The 24,520-nt window shown below is 36.5% G+C and overlaps 4 protein-coding genes across 4 annotated transcripts; 2 read left to right on the plus strand and 2 right to left on the minus strand.

Moving 5' to 3' along the window:
• Positions 1-557: 557 nt before the first annotated feature.
• On the minus strand, positions 558-1,342 carry LOC147929794 (uncharacterized). Its single transcript, XM_087480719.1, has 3 exons — positions 1,003-1,342; positions 649-825; positions 558-562 (listed from the first exon to the last, which is right to left on the minus strand). Exons 1-3 carry the CDS (start codon positions 1,340-1,342, stop codon positions 558-560), a joined length of 522 nt encoding a protein of 173 aa, XP_087336845.1.
• A 653-nt stretch (positions 1,343-1,995) lies between these two features.
• Positions 1,996-2,793, plus strand: LOC147929795 (putative fructokinase-5). Its single transcript, XM_087482306.1, has 4 exons — positions 1,996-2,139; positions 2,217-2,351; positions 2,427-2,543; positions 2,656-2,793. The coding sequence occupies exons 1-4, from the start codon at positions 2,002-2,004 to the stop codon at positions 2,791-2,793; spliced, it is 528 nt and encodes a 175-aa protein (XP_087338432.1). The 5' UTR covers positions 1,996-2,001.
• Positions 2,794-12,270: 9,477 nt separating this feature from the next.
• On the plus strand, positions 12,271-13,858 carry LOC104737016 (RING-H2 finger protein ATL7-like). Its single transcript, XM_010457114.2, has 3 exons — positions 12,271-12,727; positions 12,827-12,909; positions 13,322-13,858. The coding sequence occupies exons 1-3, from the start codon at positions 12,482-12,484 to the stop codon at positions 13,713-13,715; spliced, it is 723 nt and encodes a 240-aa protein (XP_010455416.1). The 5' UTR covers positions 12,271-12,481; the 3' UTR covers positions 13,716-13,858.
• Positions 13,859-14,250: 392 nt separating this feature from the next.
• On the minus strand, positions 14,251-23,149 carry LOC104737017 (UDP-arabinopyranose mutase 3-like). The gene is made up of 4 exons (XM_010457116.2): positions 22,756-23,149; positions 15,344-15,594; positions 15,093-15,261; positions 14,251-14,857 (listed from the first exon to the last, which is right to left on the minus strand). The coding sequence occupies exons 1-4, from the start codon at positions 23,083-23,085 to the stop codon at positions 14,537-14,539; spliced, it is 1,071 nt and encodes a 356-aa protein (XP_010455418.1). The 5' UTR covers positions 23,086-23,149; the 3' UTR covers positions 14,251-14,536.
• Positions 23,150-24,520: the final 1,371 nt, after the last annotated feature.

Here is a 24,520-nt window from a genome sequence, read left to right on the forward strand (position 1 = left end):
CAGCTTTTACCAAAGGAATCATATTTTTCTTCCCGAATCTGTCTCAAGCCTAAGTTGCAATATTAAGATCATAAGATTTAATAATATAATAATATTAAACATATTACAATTATAAAAACTTTAAAAAATAATATTTAAATTGCAAACTTAAATAACTTATAATAAAATTTAAAATACAATACCAAATTTTTATGAAACAAAAAAAATATTTTAAATAAATAAAAGAAAAAAAACCAAACAAACATATTACTTAATTAATTAAAGCTCACAAACATTTTATTTAATTAATACATAGTTTAATGTCCAAATTTATTTCATATATTCTCAATCAAATCCTCCTTTAATTTGTGATGTGCTTGTCTATCACGAATTCTTATATGACCATCACCTAAACCCTCTAGATTTGAAGCCATATTTACTGAAAACGTATGATCCGCAGAGGATCAGGTTCCATCTTCTTGTTGGAATTCTTGTTCGTCATAGAGTGTGTATGAATTTCGTTCACCTTCGACAATCATATTATGGAGTATGGGACATGCTCCATAATATATGCAATTTTACCCTTCACCCATAAAAGAGATGGATTTTTAATCATGGCGAATCTAGATTTTAGGACTCCAAATGCACGCTCAACATCTTTTCGTGCACCTTCTTGACGTTCTGCAAACAAACGATTTTTCGGGTGTTGTTGTTGTGCGATTGATTTAACAATTGTCGCCCATTCGGGGTAAATACCATTCGTCAGATAGTAAGCCAAATTATATTCACTTCCGTTGACATAGTACGTAACTTCGGGAGCTCGACCGTAAATAATGTCGTTAAATACTGGTGATTGATCAAGAACATTTAAATCGTTACAAGTACCTCGAGCTCCAAAAAATGTGTGCCATATCCAGAGATCTTGTGAAGCTACCGCCTCCAAAACAATTGTCGGTTTACTGGTGCCTCGTGAATACATTCCTTTCCAAGCAATTGGACAATTTTTCCACTTCCAATGCATACAGTCGATGCTTCCAACTATCCCGGGAAAACCCCGATGTTCTCCATAAAAGAGTAGTCTTTCAAGATCCTCTGGTGTGGGTCGGCGTAGGTATTCAGTGCCAAACAAGTCAACTATGCCGACGACAAAATGTTCCAAACATTTACGAGCAGCCGATTCAGCAAGACGTATATATTCGTCAACCGAGTCCGACCCAGTTCCATATGCTAATAGTCTAATTGCTGCAGTACATTGTTGTAGCGGTGTTAAACCATTCCGGAAGGTTGCATCCTTTTTTGGTTGAAAATATGAAACTTCTTCACTAAGACGATTCACAATACGCAAGAACAATGACTTGTTCATTCGAAACCGTCTGCGAAATTGCCTCTCCGTGTAAGTCGGATTATCAGTAAAATAATCGTTCCACAAGCGTTCGTGCCCTTCTTCCTGTTTTCTATTGATATATGTACGTTTATTCCTTTCGGCCGGAATTTCCTCTTCAGCAGCTTCAAATTGATGGTCAAAAGATGGCTAGTCCATTAATTGTTTCCTTTGGTGAAATGCTTATCGACTTTGTCCCTGACACCTCTGGTGTATCTTTAGCTGAATCCACAGGTTTTCTCAAAGCCCCTGGTGGTGCTCCGGCTAATGTTGCTTGTGCCATCACAAAACTCGGTGGCAAATCTTTTCTTATGTTAGAATATTATGCATAGCCTGTAGAGAGTGATGTGTGATGTTTGTTTTTTCAGTTTGGTGATGATGAGTTTGGAAACATGTTGGTTAACATATTGAAAAAGAACGGTGTGAACAGTGAAGGTGTTTGCTTTGACACCAATGCAAGAACTGCACTGGCCTTTGTGACATTGAAAAAAGATGGTGAGAGAGAGTTCATGTTTTACAGGAACCCCAGTGCTGATACGCTCTTGAAAGAATCTGAACTCAACAAGGATCTTATCAAGCAAGCTAAGATTTTCCACTATGGTTCTATTAGTTTGATCTCTGAGCCATGTAGAACCGCTCACATGGCGGCTATGAAAACTGCAAAGGATGCTGGAGTTTTGCTCTCTTATGACTCGAATGTTAGGTTGCCTCTTTGGCCTTCCACCGAAGCTGCAATTGAGGTCATCAAGAGTATTTGGAATGAGGCTGATATTATCAAGGTGTATATATATGTTTGTTTTGTTGTAAATGATGTGTTCTGTTTTGGTGATCTTAGTGTTGAGTTTGGTGTGATTAGGTAAGTGATGATGAGGTAACGTTTCTCACACGTGGAGATGCAGAGAAGGATGATGTTGTTTTGTCTCTCATGCATGATAAGCTTAAGCTTCTTATTGTAACTGATGGAGAGAAAGGTTGCAGATACTACACAAAGGTAACTAATTAAAAGGAATCAGATTTGATATGATTGTTCCTTACTAGAGTGATCTGAAGACTGGTGAAATTGCAGAAATTTGAAGGGAGAGTGCCTGGATACGCTGTGAAAGCAGTTGATACAACTGGAGCTGGTGATTCTTTTGTTGGTTCATTTCTTGTCTCATTGGGAAAAGACGGTTCCATACTCGATGTACGTTTAAGTTTTAACTGCAGATATTTTGATGACCGTTTTGAGGTTTTAGATTAGGCATATAGTGGATATTTGAGTTTTTGGGTGATTGGAGTAAATGTGAGTATTGCAGGATGAAGGGAAGCTGAAGGAAGCTCTAGCCTTTGCAAATGCATGTGGAGCCGTGTGTACAACTCAGAAAGGAGCTATTCCTGCACTTCCAACTCCATCGGATGCTCAGCAGCTCATGACATCTATTAGTGAATTGTAATGATAGTTTAGTTTATACTTATAAATTTAGTACCTCTAGTCCTACATAGATTTAGGAGTTTTCTAATCACCAAAATAACAAAAAGATTCATAGGTGTGTTTTGCCTAGATGATAAAAATAAGATTTGCATCTCTTTATTACTAATTTTATATCAACTACTAGATAAGTAACAATGAAGTTGGTTTAGTATTCTCTTATCAAATTGAAACCGAACCAAACTAATATCAAATCTAACCGAATCCAAACCAAATTTAGAAAGAAAACAAAAAAAAACGAAATGCCACTTTGAGTTTCTCTGCAATTGGCCTCATTATTTTGATGGGAAAAAAAAGTATCTAACTTTGAGGTTAATATGATCCTCTAGAGAAAGTCTCTGAAACCGGGGTGTCACAATTCACCCCCACTAACAGATCGCAACGTCCTCGTTGCGCACCAGGACCGTCACCCCCGATGGTGTGAGCCCACTTGACTCCACACACGTCTGTGTTTGGCTCAGATCCCGCTTGTAACGCTCCAACCGCCACCTCTCAGTGGGCCTCATGTCCAATTCCTGTCCATAAGCCCACGTTCCTTAATGGGCCTCACGTCCTCTCACTAGGCCCGTGAGCCCATCAATATCCGACAGCCGGTTTGCTACATCCGGGAGGCTTTAAAGATTTGTTACCGTCCCTACTAATCACCACATGATCTTTCCCTGTGTTTTGTCCTTACTCGCATAGTTCCGACAATCACTTCCCGGAAGGTTACCCATCCTGAGACTACTCCAGCTTAAGCACGCTTAATTGTGGAGTTCTCTCAGGACCTTTGACCGAAAAGATAAGTGCATTATTGGTGACATAGGTGGCCCTGACCAGCGCAGGATGGCTATCGGTAACGCGAATAGTGGTATCACCAGTCGATGCGGGTTGCCTTCGGTAATTTGCATGAAGGAAGGATTGGTCCTGATAGTATCATTTCCCTAAACTAGTACGCGGGCAGGTAAGCTTATGTACCACCCACCAGTTTGGTACCCTAGGGCCGGACACGACCATACCGGTACGCTAACGGACTGACGGTCGTGAAACAAGGACATTAGCTAAGGGAATGGACAGCCAGGATCGTCCTAGGGTGGTGCTTATTCGATTAGCCCTTATCCTTATCCACAAAAGCATGAAACTTATCCGGTACGTTTGTCCCTAACCATTCGCCATGTGTTGCCACCGGAGCTGCGAAGGGTGTCCGCCATGTGTCGCACCAAGGGCCTCCCAATGCCACGTCCTGCTTGGGTAAACACAACCATGGGAGGATACATAAACCCCCAGTCCATTTGTTCATTAAACCCGAAAAATTACTAGAAAAACCTTAGAGTTAGGAGGAGCAAGCGAAAAGCTGCGAAGCGCTAGAAAAATTTAGGTGAGTTCCCGATGCATGGAGTAGTTAGTGAATAGGCTAGTTTAGTTTTTCTTTATTTTTTTATTTAATTGAGGTTGGTCTTAATACTTGATTAGTTTAGGATTAAGCTAGTTAAGTAGGATTAAGTTAGTTAAGTAGGATTATGTTAGTTAATAGAGGTTATGTTAGTTAATCATGATTAGGTTCAATAATTATGATTAAGTTAAGTTAATTATGATTAAGCTTAGTTAACTAGGATTAGGTTGCTGGTTAAGATTAAGATAAAGATTAGCACTTAAGCTGGAACTGCTTAGTGTTTAACATTAAGATTAGAATTGTTTAGCGGTGATTAGTGCCTGGTTTAGGAATGTTTAGCAGTTACCCTACTGTTTCATTTGTGGGCGTCTAGGACATTACCCGCTTGACTGCCAGTTTTACACCCCGTACGCACCAGCATGCAACATCTGCTTGATTTGCGGAGTGAGAAGACATTACCCAGCACTTGCTTGGCACTGAGGGTTGACACTCCGACTCACGCACCGACTCCTACTCCACCTCCATCTCACGCTACCGGCCCATCATCTTCCCAAACTCCACCCACTGGTTACCCAGGTTGTATCTGCTCCCAGTGTAGCTTAAAGGGAGTCTAGGAAGATGATAGGCCGGTAGAGTGAGATCAGGGTGGAGTAGGAGTCGGTGTGTGAGTCAGAGTGTCAACCCTCAGTGTCGGGCAAGTGCTGGAGTAATGTCCTCTCACTTCGCAAATCAAGCAGATGTTGCATGATGGTGCGTACGGGCTATCAAATTGGCAGGCAAGCGGGTAATGTCCTAGACGCCCACAAAGGAAACAGTAAGGTACCTGGGCACCTGGTGCACTGTATGTCTCGTCCACGGGATAACTTCAGCCAGGAGGTCAGTTCCAAGTCCAAGTGCAGGTGGAGTATCCCTCCATGTAAAGGTGATCGGGGTATTAGGTGAAGGGATAATGAACTCCGGAACGTCCATAGGTGGATCAGGGAGATCCCCAAATTCCAAGTCCAGCAGATCATCCCCATCGATCAAGGGTGTGTAGGCGTAGGGGCTAGGCACTATAGTCGGTGTGCCAGAGCTGCCAGAAGAGATGTCTATGACACTCGATGGTGCTCCAAATGCCCGTAGTGACTGAAAGGAACCTGAGCATATGCTGATGTAATCCTACACTATTACGACCTCTTTCTCTTCCGCTTCTGGTTCCAAACAAACACATTCCTCAGAACTTTCCTGGACTTCTTGCTCAGGCTTCTCCGTGATCTTCTTCTCAGGAGTAACTTCCCGTAGTGTTCCTATCGGCTTCTCAAGAGTATATTTCGCTGTATTGGATGCACGATCAGCAACACTCCTCGATGACTCCCCCCTCTCAATCTCACGATAGTAATAACCTTGGGGCGGTAGACCAGTAGTCCGTCCCCCTCTTCCCATCCTGCCACGTCCACGACCACATCCACGTCCTCTTTTCGGTGGCATACTATAAGAAAATAAAGATGAGTCTGGTTCTTATTAACATTCCTAACCTAGAATCTAACAAATGACCGAATAACTTCCTATGATCATTCCTATGAATCTATAATTTAGCAAGTGACCGAATCAATTTCCTAGACAGTTTTTGCGACACATTTACTCGAAAAAACATTGAAAATATGGTTTCACGTAGCATCGCCTAACCATGCTCTGATACCACGTTTGTAACACGTCGACCCATCCTAATATAAGAAAAAATCGGAAGCGCTGCATAGGACTCTCGTAGTCAGTCAACCAAGGCTTTCAGAACGAATCCAATCATCCTAGTCATCCAACCGCGAGCGCCCGACCTCTCGAACACGGCCTAAGGCTTTTCAACCCGTACCGTAAGCGAGAGTTGTGTTAAGTCCGGACTAGACTTAATATAAGTTGGAATAACCATTTGACTTTTGAAATATTTGAGTCTTTACATATATACAATATACGCGAAAATCGTTACCAGAACATTTATATAACTTTGGATCCTTTTTGAAAACCATACATAATATACATATTAAGAATTTACAAAAGCTGTAAAACCTACATTGATTCGCCTTGGTTACGTTGCTTCTACTTCATAGATCTTTCGGCAAAGGATTCTTGGAAAAATTAAGTAGAATCATAAGTAATCCTACCCATCTATCTATCCCCAAGCAGCAAGCAATACGAATTCAACCAACAAGCAATGATACAATGAAACAAGCATAATAAAATGCAATGCATGAAGACTCGAATTTAAGTATGCAGCAGAGATAATGAATATGCATGCTTCTACCCTAAGTAAGGCCTGATATGAATCCATGATCTTCCAAGACAATGCTCGACACCCCTAGACACAAGGTCTAAAAGAGATCCACATTCCTTCATACATGCAGCGTCTGGCCGGGCATGACCCGCTCCGAACATTCGTAAGGCCATAACGTTACAGAGTTACACGCAACACACATCATACAGATGGGATCCTCATGATTCGCCTAATGCAAGCTACCTAAATGATAGTAACTAACATGCAAGCAAACAATAATATAACAATCGGATGACATAATTGCAATTAGACTAAACGTCCATCATCACTGCTATACCATCGGGACGTTATATCAAACAATCACACAAGAAACATAACAACAATGCATCTATGATCATGTACTAATGGAACAATGCAGGTGGTACCTAACATGATGCACACAAGGGTCACACAACAAGCAATATCACAAACAAGAATATCAAGTCACACAAGGAATCACATATTAATCAAACACATAACAATAACCAAGTAGTTTCATACTTAAGCGTTCATGACTACTAACCGGTTCTAGCCTAGATGCTAACTGCTAAGCTCTTTCCTAAACCAAGCACTAATCACCACTAAACAATTCTAATCTTAATGCTAAACACTAAGCAGTTCCAGCTTAAGTGCTAATCACTAACTTAATCTTAATCAGCAACCTAATCTTAGTTAACTAAGCTTAATCCTAATTAACTTAACTTAATCAGTAACCTAATCCTAGTTAACTAAGCTTAATTCTAATTAACTTAACTTAATCATAATTATCTAACTTAATCATGATTAACTAACTTAACCTCATTTAACTAACCTAATCCTACTTAACTAACTTCATCCTACTTAACTAGCTAAATCTTAAACAAATCAAGTAATTAAGACTAGCATCAATTAAATAATTAAATAAACAAAAGTTAAACTAGCTAGCCTAAGGTTTTTTTAGTGAGTTTTCGGGGCTGAGGAACAAATGGAACGCATGGTTTATATAGCCTCCCAAGGTCGGTTTACCCAAGCAGGATGTGGCACTGGGCGGCTTCGTAGCTCAGGTGGCGACACATGGCGAACAGATAGGGAAGAACGTACCAGATAAGCTTCACGCCCTTGTGGATAAGGATAAGGGCTGATCGGATAAGCACCACCATAGGACGATCCTGGTCGTCGATTCCCTTAGCTAATGTCCTTGTATCACGACCTTCAGTTCGTTAGCGTACCGGTACGGCCGTGTCCGGCCCCCGGGTACCGAACTGGTGGGTGGTACATAAAGTTACCTACCGGCATACCAGCTTAGGGAAATGATACGTACCGAACCAACCCTTCATTCATGCAAATTACCGAAGGCAGCCTGCATCGACTAGTGATACCACTATCCGCATTACCTATAGCCATCTTTCACTGGCCGGTGCCACCAATGTCCGGGCTACTAATAACAATCCGCGTTAGCTAGTACTGCCATCATCTGGATCACTGATAGTGACCCGTGTTAGCATGTACCTCCACTGTCTGGATCACCTAACGTAACTTATGTCCGTTGGTACTACCATGGCAAACCATCGCCTTAACCCGTACCATCCGACCTTAGTCCACTTTCCTTGACCCTTCCTAATTTCTCTAGACCAGCTAAGGCTTCCTAGATAAGACTGGTCCTAAGATCTTACCTATGGGTTCCTCGACCAACTTAGGGACATTGTCGATAGCCTGACTTTCCATACCATTCTTCCCATTTGACGGAGAATCAATCTTTATAAGGCATTTTCTTTTTGATCCTTAGGTTTTCCTCAACTCTCCCTTGTATTGGCGGAATAATGAGTTTTAGTTAGCCGGCCGTGGCGAAAATTGTTCGGTCCGATCCTTAGTCACGGTGAGGGGTATTACATTAGTGTGGCTCACATCAGCCTTTACGAATTATTGTAGTCTTGTATATTCGTGTATAAATACTTATATGGTTGTTTCAGAGATTTGAAAAGAGAACAAGCGTTAATTTGGTACCGTTTTTGTTTCATTCACTCATTTACGCATCATGCTATGCTACACACATCAACAAGCTTGTACAAGACTATATTATAGTCAACAAACCTGGCAAAACTAACAAAGTTAATGGTTTTACAAAAGTAGCTAGCATGCAAAGTCACCAGGATATTCCAAATTAGCATAACAATAGATTTGGATTATGTATAGCACATGTTCGTTGGAAATGGTTTGATACTACTAACAAGTAATAATTCAAATAACGAAAATTAACTATTTTGGGATTTACGCTGAAATTAAAGCTCAGACGTTATATTTGAGATGTTTCAATTATTGTTTACATAAATTAAGTCGCGACAAGAAAAAATTTGAATCAAATACAACCGAAAACTAATAATTTTCCATTTTAAAATGGGTATGGATATGCCAAATTAGCATAACAATGGATTTGAGTTATATAAAGCACATGTTTGTTGTTAATGGTAAAATAATTATCATTTAATGATGCAAATTTTGCAGCTATTATTATTTCTCGAGATTTACTTTGAAACTCACACTCAAAAGTTATATTTTAGATATTTAAATTATTATTTATATAAAATGAGTCACGATAAGAAAAAAATTTGAATATTGATCACTAACCTAAAACTAATAAGTGTTTCCATTTTAAACTGGACTTGGATATATGCCAAATTAGCATAACAATGAATTTTGGTTATATAAATCGTGTGTTCGTTGGAAATGGTAAAATATTTAACAACTATTATTTCAAATAACAGAAAATTAAATATTTCGGGATTTGCACCAAAATTCATGCTCGGACGTTATATTTGTGATGTTTGAATTATTATTTATATATTTAAGTCGCGACAAGAAAAAATTTAGAATCAAACTAACCTAAAACTAATAAGTTTCCATTTTAAAATGGGCATGGATATGCCAAATTAGCATAACAATGGATTTGAGTTATATAAAGCACTTGTTTGTTGTTAATGGTAAAATAATTATCAATTAATGAAGCAAATTTTGCAGTTAATAGCGTAATTATTTCTCGAGATTTACCATGAAACTCATAATTGGACATTATATTTTAGATATTTAAATTATTATTTATATAAACTGAGTTTGCGATAATAAAATTTTTGAAGTATCGATTACTAACCTAAAAATAATAAGTGTTTTCATTTTAAACTAGGCTTGGATATATGCCAAATTAGCATAACAATGGATTTCGGTTATATAAAGCATGTGTTCATTGGAAATGGTAGAAATATTTAACAAGTATAAATTTTAAAAACAGAAAATTAATCATTTTGGGATTTACACCGAAATTCACGCTCGGACGTTATATTTGAGATGTTTGAGTTATTATCTATTTAAATAAAGTCAAGACAAGAAAAAAAATTGGAATCGATCACTAACCTAAAACTAATAATTTTTCATTTTAAAATGGGCATGGATGTACCAAATTAGCATAACAATGGATTTGAGTTATATAAAGCACGTGTTTGTTGGAAATGGTAAAATAATTTATCAATTAATAATGTAAACTTTTCACTCAATAGTGTAATGATTTCTCGAGTTTTACTCTGAAACTGATACTTAGACGTTATATTTGAGATATTTAAATTATTATTTCTGTAAAATGAGTCACGATAAGAAAAAAAATTAAAACATCAATAACTAACCTAAAACTAATAAGTGTTTTCATTAACTGGACTTTAGATATATGTCAAATTAGTATAATAATGAATTTAAGTTATATTCCTTCCGTTTCAAAATATAAGATATTTTGAATGAAAACACGCAAATTAAGAAATAACCCCTTTAAAAAAGTTCAACCAATCATAAACAAGATTGCATAAAATAAATATTAAAAAAATATAAAGTAATCTAAAAATTACTTTAAAAGTTGAGAACATCTTATATTATGAAATAAAAAAAAACATCTTATATTGTAAAAGAGAGAGTATAAAACATGTGTTCGTTGGAAATGGTAAAACCCAAAACAAATAGTGATGCATTTTCCACAATTAGTATTGGAATTAATTCTTGAGATCCACTCCAAAAGTCACGTCCACACGTTATATTTGAGATGTATAAATTATTATTTATATAAAGTAAGTTATGATAAGAACAAATTTGGAACAGCAATATATAACTAAAACTACTAAGTGTTTTTATTTTAAAATAGACTCGAGTATCGAAATTAGCATAACGGTGGAAATGGTAAAATACAAATCATGCATTTTCTCAGTTAATAGCGTAATTATTTCTCTTTATTTATGTCGAAATTCACGTATGGACATTATATTTAAGATGTTTGTATTACTATTTATATAAGTAAGTCACGACAACTTAGCTGCTTTAGATCCCCATCTTTGGAGGTTCGGGATCCGGTCACCCGGTGTCAGGTTGATGGTTCATAGAAAGCTTTAGATCTCTTGGAAGGATTAGGCTGGTGGCTTTGTAATATTGAGGATTTAACATTATTATTAGGAGCACGAAGTCAGCGACGTGGACCTTCCCCCCATACATTTGGAGTTTCAGGCGTTGATTTGGGCGATGGTTTCCATTATGGAGGCAAGGATTGACTGTCAGACTTTCGAGACGGATTGTGCAGAATTAGTAGCGATGATGCAATCTCCTAAGGAATAGTCCACGTTCTCCAATTTATTAGATAAGTTCAGCTTCTTTCGTCCATCATTTTCTTCCTTCAATCTATTGAGGATTCCGTGCACAAACAATGGAAAAGCAGACTGTCTTGTTCGCTTTTCGAGAACTTTATCTATTCCCATTTTTTTTATAAACTATTTTTCTCCGGCTTTAACTACCAAACTTAGAGATATCTTCTAAATTAATGTTTGGTTGACCAAAAGATAAAAAAATAAAAAAAAAATAACTCACGACAAGAAAAATTTGAAGCATCGATCAGTAGTAACCTAAAACTATTCAGGAAGTCTTTTTAATTTTTGATTTTTTTGTTTGAGCTTTTTAATATTGAATTTCGTCAATTCTAATCTTAAATGATAAAATTTGATGTGTATATTTTATATTCTAGCACCATTAACCATTTGATATCTAATAAAACATTTATTTTTTAAATGTTAAAAAATTTGTATGTTAGAATTACCAAGAACATAAGTCTAAATATGTATTTATATTAGTAACATCGATTTACCACTTAGGCTTAAAGCTTACAATACATGTTTTTGAAAGCAAAAAGGAGAAAAATAAAAAAAATGTTTTGAAAATTTTAAATTGTTTGAAACTTTTAAAAATATAGAATTATCTGATATTTTATTTGGAAGACACAAATAGACAAATTATAATTTTTTATATTTTAAGAAAAAGTGAAGTTTCTATAAAATTATTATTTCTTTCAAACATCTTAGCTATTTCCAGCTAAATCATTAAAAAAAACTATAATTAGCAAAGAAAATAATTTTAGCACCATATATAGTCAAAGAAAATAAAATATTACTAGTTTTCAAAAAAGCTAAAAACAAAAACAACCGAACATGTGTCAATTGTTCTTCAGCAGAGTCCAATACTCGTGTGAGTTGTAATTGGTGAATTTAAAAAAAAAATCTACTTAAATATGAGTATGACTCAGATTTTAAACAACCTAAAACGGTTTCAATTTTTCTACACATGTTAAACTTGTTTCTCTAAAAAAAATCAACATTAAATCACCACATTTAATTATTCAAATTTAAGAAATATATCTCCTAATATTTTTATAGACATATATCTCATATTTTATACCTACCCTAATATGTAATTTTACTAAATAATTATCCTTTGTTGTGACATGTTCTCTCAAAATAAATAAATAAATAGGCTACACATATAGTTGTCTTTTACAAATAACAACACCTGAATACTTCTCCCCACCTCTCTCTTTCTCATCTTATCACCACCATTGCTTCCACCTCAGAATGAACCAAACCCAAAGACAGAAAGTGAAATAAGTCTTGTCCTTTTTTTTTTTTTTTTTTTTGTCTTGGTGTGTGGAACAAAAGAGTGTTGGCGATGTCATACAGCGACCCAAACCCAAACCCAATTCCAGGAACTTACATACCATCAAACTCGAACGGAGCTGCTGAGAAAATGAAAGCCTACCAAGCTATCATCTTCTCTATTCCCATTTGTTTCACTTTCATCGTCCTCTTCGTGCTTTACGTCGTGTACCTCCGTCGTAATAGCGCCGCCAGTGTGGATTGGTCTTCTCTTGGGATGCGTGGTGGTGCCTTTGTTCGCCCCAACAATCTCTCAACTGTATGACTCTGAAAGATTTTTGAGGTTCTTGATTCATTTTGATGGGTTTTGGTTCTGTATTTGATTTGTTTGTTGTTTCAAATATATATATGTGAACAGGCTGAATCAGGACTGAGCAAAGATGTGAGAGAGATGCTTCCTGTTGTTATATACAAGGAGAGCTTCTCTGTCAAAGATTCACAGTGAGAATCTTACTTTCTTGATTCTGATCTTTTTTTTTTAAGGCTGAGCTCATAAATGTAACTTTTTGGTGATTGAAAAACTTTAAACAATTTTTGCTTTGCGTAATAAATTAGTTTTTTCCAATTAATGTTTGATGTGATTGGTAAGTGGATAATGTTTCTTGTGTATAAAGATTGTATTGAAAACGTTACAATTGGTGCAATTTTGGTTTTCTCATGATTAAGTGATTTAGAAAAGTCATGCGTTTGTGTGATTTGAAAGAATCTTTTATTCTTAGATAATTATTGGCCTCATAATATTTGTATAGCTGCTTTTGTATTTGTTTGTTTTTCTTTCTTTGTTGAAGAGCCAAAACATAAGAAAGTATGATTAAAAATCACCTGGTTTGATTGACTTTGACTTGAAAAACAGATGTTCAGTGTGTCTTGGGGACTACCAAGCAAATGAGAAGCTCCAACAAATGCCATCATGTGGGCACACTTTTCACATGGAATGTATTGATATATGGCTCACATCACATGCAACTTGCCCTCTTTGTCGTCTCTCTCTTATCCAGAAGCCGTCCCTAGACAAGTCCCCTCAAGGCCCAGAGGTTGTCTCTTCCATGGAAAACTCTAATGGAGGAGGAGGAGCTTCTGCTCAACCAGAGTCCCAGTCATCAACAACCGAAGCCACAATTCAGATCAGTGATGGCCAAGAAGGTAACGGAGGTAATCAAGTGGTTATCTCTAAGGAAACAGAAGAGAATGAACGAGACAGCGTAGGGACGACATCGGATGGTTGCTGGAATCGCAAAGTTGGTTAAAAAGCAAAAAACAAAAGCTTAATCTCATGATGTTCTGGTTAGGATTTAAGAAATTTTTGTTCTCTCTTGCATTGTGACTTGTTACATTGCTAGATATGAGTGATATAAATGATAATATAAAAATTTGGGTAAGTTTGGAAAAATTCGTGTCACAACTTATTAAAAGTTAGTTATCATTCGTGTCTCATGAAAGGAATTGGTGTGTCTCACAAACTTAACTTCATAATTGTTTTATGGACTGCTTAAGAGCGTTGATTTTGGGTTGACACTTGACACGTATATGTAGGACTCTGTACGTGCTACTTACGAGTTACGAAAATCACAAAACAAATTCACTTAGCTATTGAACTTTATAGAGTTTTTTTTTCTTTCTTTTCATTATTCATCAGTCTTTCTACAGATATACACTAGTCAAGTTCTTTGTTTGCATTATTTATAAATATTTATTTTAAAATTTGTTTGAGCATATTTGTTGCTTACAAATAAGGCATGCAATTTAAGAAATATTTATCACTATTAGTTAATTGTCTCTAAATAAGTAAATAGTAATATATATATAAAAAGAAGAAAAAGATAGTTATAATTTTGCATTACATTACATCATTATTTATATCATACCTATAAGCCGGTAAAGGCAACACACATAACTTAAGAACATATTACATTTTTCTTTAACATTATTATTATGAGAAGCATATAGAGGGTTACACATGTGATAATACCAACCTTAGTGCTTCAGTTTTACTTGTACTTTGGGTTTTTCTTTTAACATTCACGTCTTCTCTTTCACAGTTTTACTTACCACGCCCTCGTTTAGTGCTTCAGTTTTGGGTTGCCATTGGAGTGTTGAGCTCTTCCCAAGCTTCAGTCCAAGTGACCATTCCATCTGCAAGCTTGATGAAGTAAGGATCCACCTTTCCAAGTTTCTCCTTCACTTGCTTAGCCAGCTCGAGGTAGCATTGCTGCACCGAAGTGCATTCATTGGGTAGAGCAACTGACTGAAAGAAAGGTATCGCCTCTTCCTGCCAGAATATTCCATTGTATTCCTTCTCCAGATTCTCCAATCGGTTGCAGCTGGCTTTACTGTGCCATACGTAAGGCAGACCCGTCTTCACACCCCACCCCATATGGTCACATATCACCTACATTGTCCATTGTCCAAAACATTAGAAAAGATTAGTGTACGAAATATATAAATACATCTCTTCATATACAAAAGTTTAAATTAGATTAGTAAACGAAAGTATTAAGATGAAAAAGTAACCAATGCACAAGAGACTATATATATATATATATATATATATATATTATTTTTTTTGTGCACCCACAAGAGACTATATATGACTTCTTTTCATTAAGTAGAATTCAACTACGTACCTTGACACACCAACCAGCCCACATGTCGTCATAACCTCCAATTGGTTGGCCATGTCCCATAAGTCCAAAGTACATAGCCGGGCCAATGAGCTCACGGTCAAAAGCGAGGTTCATACCACACATGGGGAAAAGAGTTCCTTTGGGGATGGTCATAACAGCATCAACGTACCTGCATAGACCAAAAAAAGAGTAAGTTAGTGATGTTTAAGTTTATAGAGAAGGGAAGAAAAGCAAATCAGTTGTCTATTTACCTGGAATTCCTCTCAAGTGGCTTCACAAGCTGAGTGGGAGCATCATAGTCAGGCATGTTGAGCCAAAGGCCATGGGAGACCACAGTTAAAGCACCTTCGCGCATACTAAAAGGGTATCCACGAACAAAGTCGGCACCACTTGCGTATGGATCATAAAGTGTGTTGAAGAAGTGTGGGGTTGATGGAGTTAAGAGGTTCATTATATGTTGCTCAATCACAATGATATCATTCCCCGATGGATCGTTTGCAACCTGCAACATTGCCCCCCAAAAAAACCCTAATTTACTAACAAAACCCTTTTATCTAATTTGAAAGTAAACAGAAGATGCTGAAAATGTTGTGTTGATTGAAGTTTTATAAAGCTTAGAACATGTCATAGATTCTCTACTAAAACAAGACAAAACTGACACTGGCTGATGCATTACATGATACAAATGTTGGAATAGTTGACACAGAAGATGAAGTATTACTAAATACAAATGCTGGTAGAGCAGAGCTTAAGAAGATAAGGTGTTGAGTCAAGAACCTTGCAGTTAGATATACCAGAGGATGTATCAAACGTCTGAAGCAGTTCTTGTACTAGTCCGACGTTAATACAGGAAGCTGAATTGAAAAGTTTGAGTACAGAAGCTTAAGGCCGACTTGGACAAGCCAAGTGGCGGCTGCTTAGCTGGATGAACATCTTGAATGGAAGATTCAAGATGAGATCATAAAGAGAAACTTTCCTTATCCAAAAAGAAAAAAAGAAAGTTCTAAATTTCCTTTTTGTTGTATAATAGGAAAGTTGCCAACCCTAGGGGTTGAGCAATGGATATAAATGCCAAGAGAGCGCTTCATGAAGACTTGCGCGCTTCAAGGTAGTTTTAAGAGATGCACACAAGATGTGTGGTGTTGCCCCATCAACAAGATAGAGAGATCTTTTGATGGTTTATTCATCTAGAAAAGAATGATAGGCATAGTAGTGTTTGTATCATATGCAGTTGTAATTGCTATCTTGTTCTAGTGAATTTGTTCTGGACTAGGTCCCAAGGATGTAGGAAAAACCGAACCCCGTTAACAAAGCTTGTGTGTTATTTACTTTATGCTCATACAAACACAAAGTCGATCGTAACTACACCTAGCCACAAATATGCGTTTACAATTGGTATCAGAGCGGTTCTCGACACAAACCTTGTTTTTATTTCGGGTATGGTCCTGGATTTTGTGGCTAGATAGAGAAATTTGAATCGGATGAGAAGAAAAAGTTCATGATCTGTTAAATAGAAAGAGAGACTACAATCATTATGAAAGCCAAGAGAGAAGGATGAAGTATTATGTTAGACAACGACGAGGAGGGAACTGTCAGAGATAACGGTAGGCAGTGATTAGATTTGCATCATGTTCAAAGGTCAAACAGAGGTTTCGTTGGTTCTCCTCGGGGTTGTGAAATTGAAGAGTTCTCATAGAGACGTATGCTCAAGTTTCAGTGGGAGAGAAAGGAGAAGGTTTATCGGAGACAGATGTGAATTTAGTATTACAGGAATTGTGGAAATTGATATCATGTATTCGGGATAAAGGGTGAAGAAGCTCGAGTACCAGAAATTTCTGATTCTTGTGAAAAATAAAACAACATTATTTATTGTTTCAAAGTCCACAATCAAAATCAATTTAGATTGAAGGCTCGACTTATATCTTTGGTGATCAATGAAGAGAAGTCACCGGAGTTGTTCTCGTCGAAGCAGAAGTGGTGATCATGATCTCATTGTAAGATACTAAGATTCAAAATAGTCATAATATGGAAGACTTGAGTGTCGTGTTTCTCATGCTATTGAAAAAAGTCATCGAGGAATAGAGGAGAGATTTCGAGGCCAAGAATTAATGACTTGAAGCTACTGTGCGGAATTCAAAGTTGGAAGAAGTAGTTGGTCACGCGTTAAAAGCTCTCAGTGATAATGTGATATGCACGGAGAGAGCAAAGGTCTTAGATCTCATCTGGGTGAATGCATATGATGCTCAACATCTGTGAGATGGAACCAGTTGCATTATGAGATTCAAGAAAGCACCACATGGAGCATGTTAAGTAACCAGTTGACATAATATTTTTAATTAGGATGAACAAAGATGGTGGTGGTTGCTATTAAGATGATTTGTTTGGAAAAGATGGCTTTTGTCACAGAATCCAAGTAAAGACAAAGAGTTTCATATAAAGCTTCAGCTTCTACGAGAGAAAGTACCGGTGAAGAGAAGTCATCAGAAGTTGCAAAGTTATTTAAAAAAATTGTGTCGCATCCAGTTCTCTGTCCGTTGTTGATGAATCATGAAGATTGAAGAATATTTGAGGTTTTACTTTTTAGAAGGATCAGAGGTTTTAAATTTGAACCAAGAGATAACCGGTTGGTTTGAGAAGAACAACCAGAGTCAGATTGGGTCTGAATCTTCTACGCTACTCAAAACGATTTCAAGGATATCAAAGTTTTGATTTTGCGCCGTTGGGAGAAACGAAGAAAGGGATTGCAAGTCTTTGTTGATAAATTTATAACCCATAGAGAATTTGAGGATGAATGGAGAAGTTCGTAAATTCAAAGGGTTGTCGACTCATCTCAAGTTATCGAGGGAGATGATATCGAGAAACTTCTCCTCATGATTTGTTTGCAGCAATTTGAAAGGAAAAGAGGTGTTTATGTTGAAGAATCATTCAAGCAAAGGTGGATTCAACTTCTGGGTTCCAAGAAATCATCGAGATGATGTCTTCTTTGTCTGATTCGTGGTTGATTTGAATAGAATTAAAGTTTTTCGGAGATGATTTTGCAAAATTGCTTGAAGTTTGTATTCTGGCTCGAATAGACAATCAGATGATTGCTTAAGCAGAATTCAAACTGATTCATGGAGAAACACGAGGCTATAAGGGAATTGTGGAATCAAAACAGAATTTGGAAGTGTGTTGATGTATGTGTTGGTTGAAGTATGATTTGGAAGTGTGTTGATGTATGTGTTGGTTGAAGTATGATTTGGAAGTGTGTTGATGTATGTGTCGTGAATTGGAATTTGTCTTTGTGAGACACACAATCAACAAGAGAAAGAAGAATGTTGAGCTTCATAGAAAGAGCTTTGGGAGAAGAAAACAAAGAGTGTGTTCTTTGTTCTTGATCAGCTATTAATGGTTATTTTCATGAGAAAGAAACATGAATCAAAATATGGTTTGGAAAGATGTGCTGGTATTTGCAGAGAAATCAAAGAATGATGAAAAGCAGGTTGCAGGTTTCAAGAACAGTCTTTGTTTCACGGGTTGCTACTTTCTTCTTCAGTTACTATGGCTATAGAACTCGGATTCTAGCTTTGAAAGATGTTTTAGAAACTTGGAAGCAAGATCTTTCCTATGATATAAAGATCACCTTATAATTCCGTGTGGTTTGATGGAAAATTGCTCTCAAAGTTAGATGCTTGCAGGTCGTATCAGTCTGAATCTGTCTTGGGAAATTGGTCGTAACTCTTAAACCAAGACTCCAAATCGTGATCTGGTTTTTCCTATGGCTTCATATGACTGTTGTTGATATTCTCACAAAATTTTGTAATTTTCTGGGTTGGTTTGCTGCTCCGCTTGTCCTCTGCATCAAGACAGACGCAAATGCTTCAGTCTAAGAGCTAAGGTTATGAGGCACAAAGATCTGTGAATAGTTCTAGTTCTCTGTGAAGTCATCATCACTAGAAGCTTGCTCAACCAATGTAGAGATGTCGTCAAAGCTGTAGTCGTTGTTCAGAATTGGAAGAAGGACTTAAGTTTTCATCGTAAGGAGTTTAAGAAAAAGGGTTTTGCAGACATGGCTGAAACTTACGAAATGATTTGAGGCAAGAATGTTGGTTGGTGATCAAAGGGTTGAGTCTAGAAACAGATGTCAAAGTTAATAAAGATCCTTGTGAGGAATTCTTAAGTGTGGCTCAACATGGTGATTAGCTTGAGAAAAATGATCGAACTTAAAGATACACAATGAGGGAAAAACAATTAGGAAGGAGAATCCTACGTGATGACTCACTATAGATGAGAAGTTGGTCGGTATCAATCTGTGCTCAGAGTTTGATTAACTCAGATTAAGCATAATGTGGATAGCGTAAGTGAATTGGTTAAGGTTACGTGGCTGGTAACAAGAACAAGTTTGGGTTCACTACATGAGAATGGAGAAGCTATCAAGGGTTGTGATCATGAGCATGAATCTCAAGGCAAAGAAGAGATATGAATTGCATCATCAATGTCAAACTATATATTTTTCAGATAAAAGAAGCAAGGAGAAAACAGTTTCTGTGATGTCTGATTCAAGGCATCATTTGGTGAATGAAACTAGGTCTAGGCATAAAAACCGTACCCGAATACCCAACCCGGAACCCGACCCGAAAAACCGGGTTCGGGTTGGGTACGGGTTTGCCTATAAAACCCTATTGGGTTCATTTTCTAATATTCGTGGGTTCGGGTTAGGGTCGGGTAATACCCGGTACCCATTTGGGTACCCATTAAACCCGAACATATAAACATATTTATAATATTTATCATTAATATAATGCAATTACCCCAAAATTATGATTATAATTTTGAATATTTCATTTAGTTTTATACCTAAATATCAAAAATAATCAAAATATCTAAAATATTTTGTTATGTAAGTCAAAATTTAACTAAATTTATTTAAATTTAATTATATTTTTTCGGGTACCCGGTAGTTCGGATACTAATCGGGTTCTAAAATTTGTAACCCAAACCGACCCGAACCCGATAGTACCCAAACCGAACCGAACCCATATATCTAAAAATACTCAATGGATTCTATTTTTCTAAACCCATTTACCCGAACCCGAATGGGTAATACCCGAACCCGAACGGGTTATCCGAATGCCCAGCCCTAAATGAAACCTAATCAGATTAGGCTAATCTGATCAAGCCGAAACTTGGTGGGAAGCTTTGTGGTAATTCTGTATTGAGTTTCAACGGTGGGATTGATATATTGATGGTTGCTTTGTGTTGTATTTGAGCTTCTTCAACCTGATCAGGGCACATTTTATCTGAAGTTTCAGATTTTGATCAGTTCGGGTGGAAACATCAAACAGACGACCAAATGAACTCGGAATGGGATGAAATTTGGCAGAGATACTCTAGACATGTGGAAATACATTCTGGTAGAAGAGAACTGGTTTTTGAGTCCGGGAATACAGATGGATGATGATCAAAGTCTTAAGCAATAATGATTTCTAATGACATGAAGGGAAAAGAACATAGATGTTGGGAAGCATTCTGGAATATGTGAAAAGCATTCTTAGATGAGATTGTGTAACAGAGAGATCGCAACTGAGACTAAGAAAAGAAGTTCCTAGTTCATGATAAAAATATGTGGTAGAAGAGGTTCTTCTTCATTGTTATAGTAAGGTTTATGATGATATTGTGTCATGAGACTTTCTGGTTAATCAAGGCATGTTGATTTAGGAGTTGTTGTGGGGTTTAAAGGAATTTTGCAAGCAGTCATCAAGCTTGGCTTATGGTGGTAAAATTCAGCATTGACACAACAGTTCTAATATCAAACTGGTCTCTATGGCTTCAGAATCTGGTTTATCAAGAATAGTTAATAATGAGGAAAAATCTGATTGTGTTTTCCTAAAGCACTAGATAGTGATGAAGAATCAGTTCTCTCAATAGCTCATTCTTAAACATGAGGATTCGCATATTGAAGTATTGATGGATCTGTTGCTATCAAAAGGAGAAAGAGGCTTTCAATTTTAGAAAGCAAAGAGAACAAAAATGGGTGACTTAAGTCTAAATTGTCGAGTTCATGATGGGTAATTGCAGAGAAAGACTCTCAGATTGGTTGTTAAATCTTCGGGCATTTTGAGTATGATAATTTAGAAGAAGAGCATGAATGCAGCTTGTTGATACTAGGGAGCGTTTTGCTAGCTCAATTCATGGTGGAAGTCTGTGGATTAGATATGGTGATTTTGGAAAAGCTTTGCAGGAATTACGTTAGAGAGCTTAATATTTTTGCTTCAAGAGAAGGAATGAAGAGGAAATATCAGAAGATGGGACTGAACCACTTGTGTTGTAAGTGACGGTTGAATAGAAGGAACTTCAGAGAACAATCAAAAGCTGTGTCACCGTATCTATAAGAGTCTGCACAGGATGTTAAACATCCATACGATATAAGCACACAGACACAAGTAGAGTTTTTAACTCAGTTATGCACTCAAGCAAGGGGAGATATCACACAAAGAAGAGTTGTTGATCTTATGGGGAGTGTTGTGGTCTGATTGATTGGTTGCTACTTGGATCTGATTTAAGAGAAGAATGGTTGAGTATCAAACTAAGTTAAAAAGGGGGAGAATGAGGATGTTTGATCTTTCAAGACAGATTGCATGATATACCATATAAAATCAGAGATTGAAGGAGATTTAAAACTCAGTCATCAAGTGAGAGATTGAAGATATTGTGATGACTGGTTTTATAAGCTGCATAGAATTAAAAAGTCAATCATTAAGGGAGAGATTGAAGCTGGTTTTAAAAGGAGCATGGATTATAAAACTCAATCACCAAGGGAGAGATTGAAGATGTTGTGTTGATTGAAGTTTTATAAGGCTTAGAACATGTCATAGATTCTCTACTAAAAAAGACAAAACTGACACAGGCTGATGCATTACATGATACAAATGCTGGAATAGTTGACACAGAAGATGAAGTATTACTTAATACAAATGCTGGTAGAGCAGAGCTTAAGAAGATAAGGTGTTGAGTCAAGAACCTTGCAGTTAGATATACCAGAGGATGTATCAAACGTGTGAAGCATTTCTTGTACTAGTCTGACGTTAATACAGGAAGTAGTACAAGAAGCTGAATTGAAAAGTTTGAGTACAGAAGCTTAAGGCCGACTTGGACAAGCCAAGTGGCGGCTGCTTAACTGGATGAACATCTTGAATGGAAGATTCAAGATGAGATCATAAAGAGAAACTTTCCTTATCCAAAAAGAAAAAGGTAAGTTCTAAATTTCCTATTTGTTGTATAATAGGAAAGTTGCCAACTCTAGGGGTTGGGCAATGGATATAAATGCCAAGAGAGCGCTTCATGAAAACTTGCGCGCTTCAAGGTAGTTTTAAGAGATGCACACAAGATGTGTGGTGTTGCCCCATCAACAAGATAGAGATATCTTTTGATGGTTTATTCATCTAGAAAAGAATGATAGGCATAGTAGTGCTTGTATCATATGCAGTTGTAATTGCTATCTTGTTCTAGTGAATTTGTTCTGGACTAGGTCCCGGGGATGTAGGAAAAACCGAACCCCGTTAACAAAGCTTGTGTGTTATTTACAAACACAAAGTCGATCGTAACTACACCTAGCCACAAATATGCGTTTACAGATGCTACTCATAAATGTGATAGATAGAGGGAGAGAGAGAAAGCTACTTACGAAGCAATCATCATCAATGGTATAGATATACTTCTTCTTGGAGACCAAGTAACCGAAGAAGCGGCAAGCAGAGTCCTTGGAGGAAATGCAAGATGCCTTCTGACCCAAGATACGATTGATATCGTTCCTGTTGTACAGCTCATAGTCGAACCCTTTTGGAACCTTGATGGTCTGTAAAGGATCACCATCCTGAATGATGATCAGATGGTATTGCTCAAAGAATGGCCTCCACATCTCCAAGAAGTCCAGGTTGCGGATCGTTGGGATCACGATGTCGAGCTCATCTTTCAGCATGGGCACTGGATTCACCGAGGAAGAGAGTTGCGCCATTTGAGATGACTGAGAAATTGCAAAGAAAAGAGAAGGTGATGTGTGATAATGAGGAATTAATGAGACCTCGAGTATTTATAGAGGTGAGAAGTGAGAAGATCCCATTATATTACTTGAAGAATAAAATATAGTAGCTTTTCACTTTTCTTTTTGGTTGCCAAAACTTGCTTGATGTTTCTTGTTTTAAGACGTCATCTGTACTATCTTTTTACAAAACTGGAGTTAGATCCTTCTAGATGGTTTATGGATTATTCAAGATTCCAAATGATTAATGTATTACAACAAATTTGTGTTTCAATTTTAGAATTAATGTATTACAATAAATATTTAGTATATTGCAAGTTGAACCATTTTTTGTACTTCTATATAATAAAGCCTATAGGACTATAGGTTAAATTCTTTAATAGAACATATTCTGGTGGCTCATTATGACTGGTAGTTTCTTATTTTAAAATCTTAAAATATTATGTTTAAATTTGATATATAGAAAATACATACATTATTTAAAAAACAAGAATTACCATTTTCGATAATATCTTAACTAGTGTTTATATGATCAATCAATATATTATATATATATATATATATATAAAGAACGTGACACCCAAGATCCGAGGAAAAAAACGGTTTGCTCCAAAATTTAAGAAGTGTATCGAATCTTCGTCGTTTTAAACTTTTCGGAAAAGCGAATTTTAGATTTGCGAAGAGTTAGGGTTAACAAAAAATACCTTTAAAGTTTACAATGTTACGTGTGTAACATAAAGTTAATGAATTTACTCGCTATTTTAATTAGTAGAAAATTAAAGTTTGAAAATCCTTGACTATTGCTTTGAATCAAATTACTAAACACCATTTACTAAAATTAATTATTGGGCGAAAATATAGATATCCTATTTATTTTACACTGGAAAAAAATGTGAAAACAATACATTTGATCATATATTGGTTGTCCAAAAAAACTAGATATATACACGTCAGTTAAAATATTTATAAGAACATTTCGAGTATGAGACTACGCAACAATCTAAAATAATTTTATATGAGAAGTAAAGATGCAACAGAAAATTGAAGATGAAAAATTGGGCATTAAATTTAGGAATTATAGACGTTAAAGTTTTGCCCAAAAAGAGAAAAAAGAAAACGTTAAAGAAGGAATCGAGGGTCACATGTACTTGATGACTAGCTTTTCCTCTTCATTTTACGATAGTCATTTCTTCTCAATCTGTATCACCGAAAATGATGTCTTTATTACACGTCTCATATATCTAATTTTTTGAACAAGTGCATTTTGTATATTTCAAATTTTCAAAGCATGAAAATTTTCAATTGTTAATTCACTATTTCCTATATTATACAGATTCACTAGGTGACTGGTTTTTATATAACAAAACAAATTAGGTGAATGGCCATGCGTAGGAATGAGAATTTTGTGATT

The sequence above is a fragment of the Camelina sativa genome, chromosome 13 (assembly GCF_030686135.1).
Source record: "Camelina sativa cultivar CO46 ecotype springtype chromosome 13, ASM3068613v1".
NCBI classification, from domain to species: domain Eukaryota; kingdom Viridiplantae; phylum Streptophyta; class Magnoliopsida; order Brassicales; family Brassicaceae; genus Camelina; species Camelina sativa.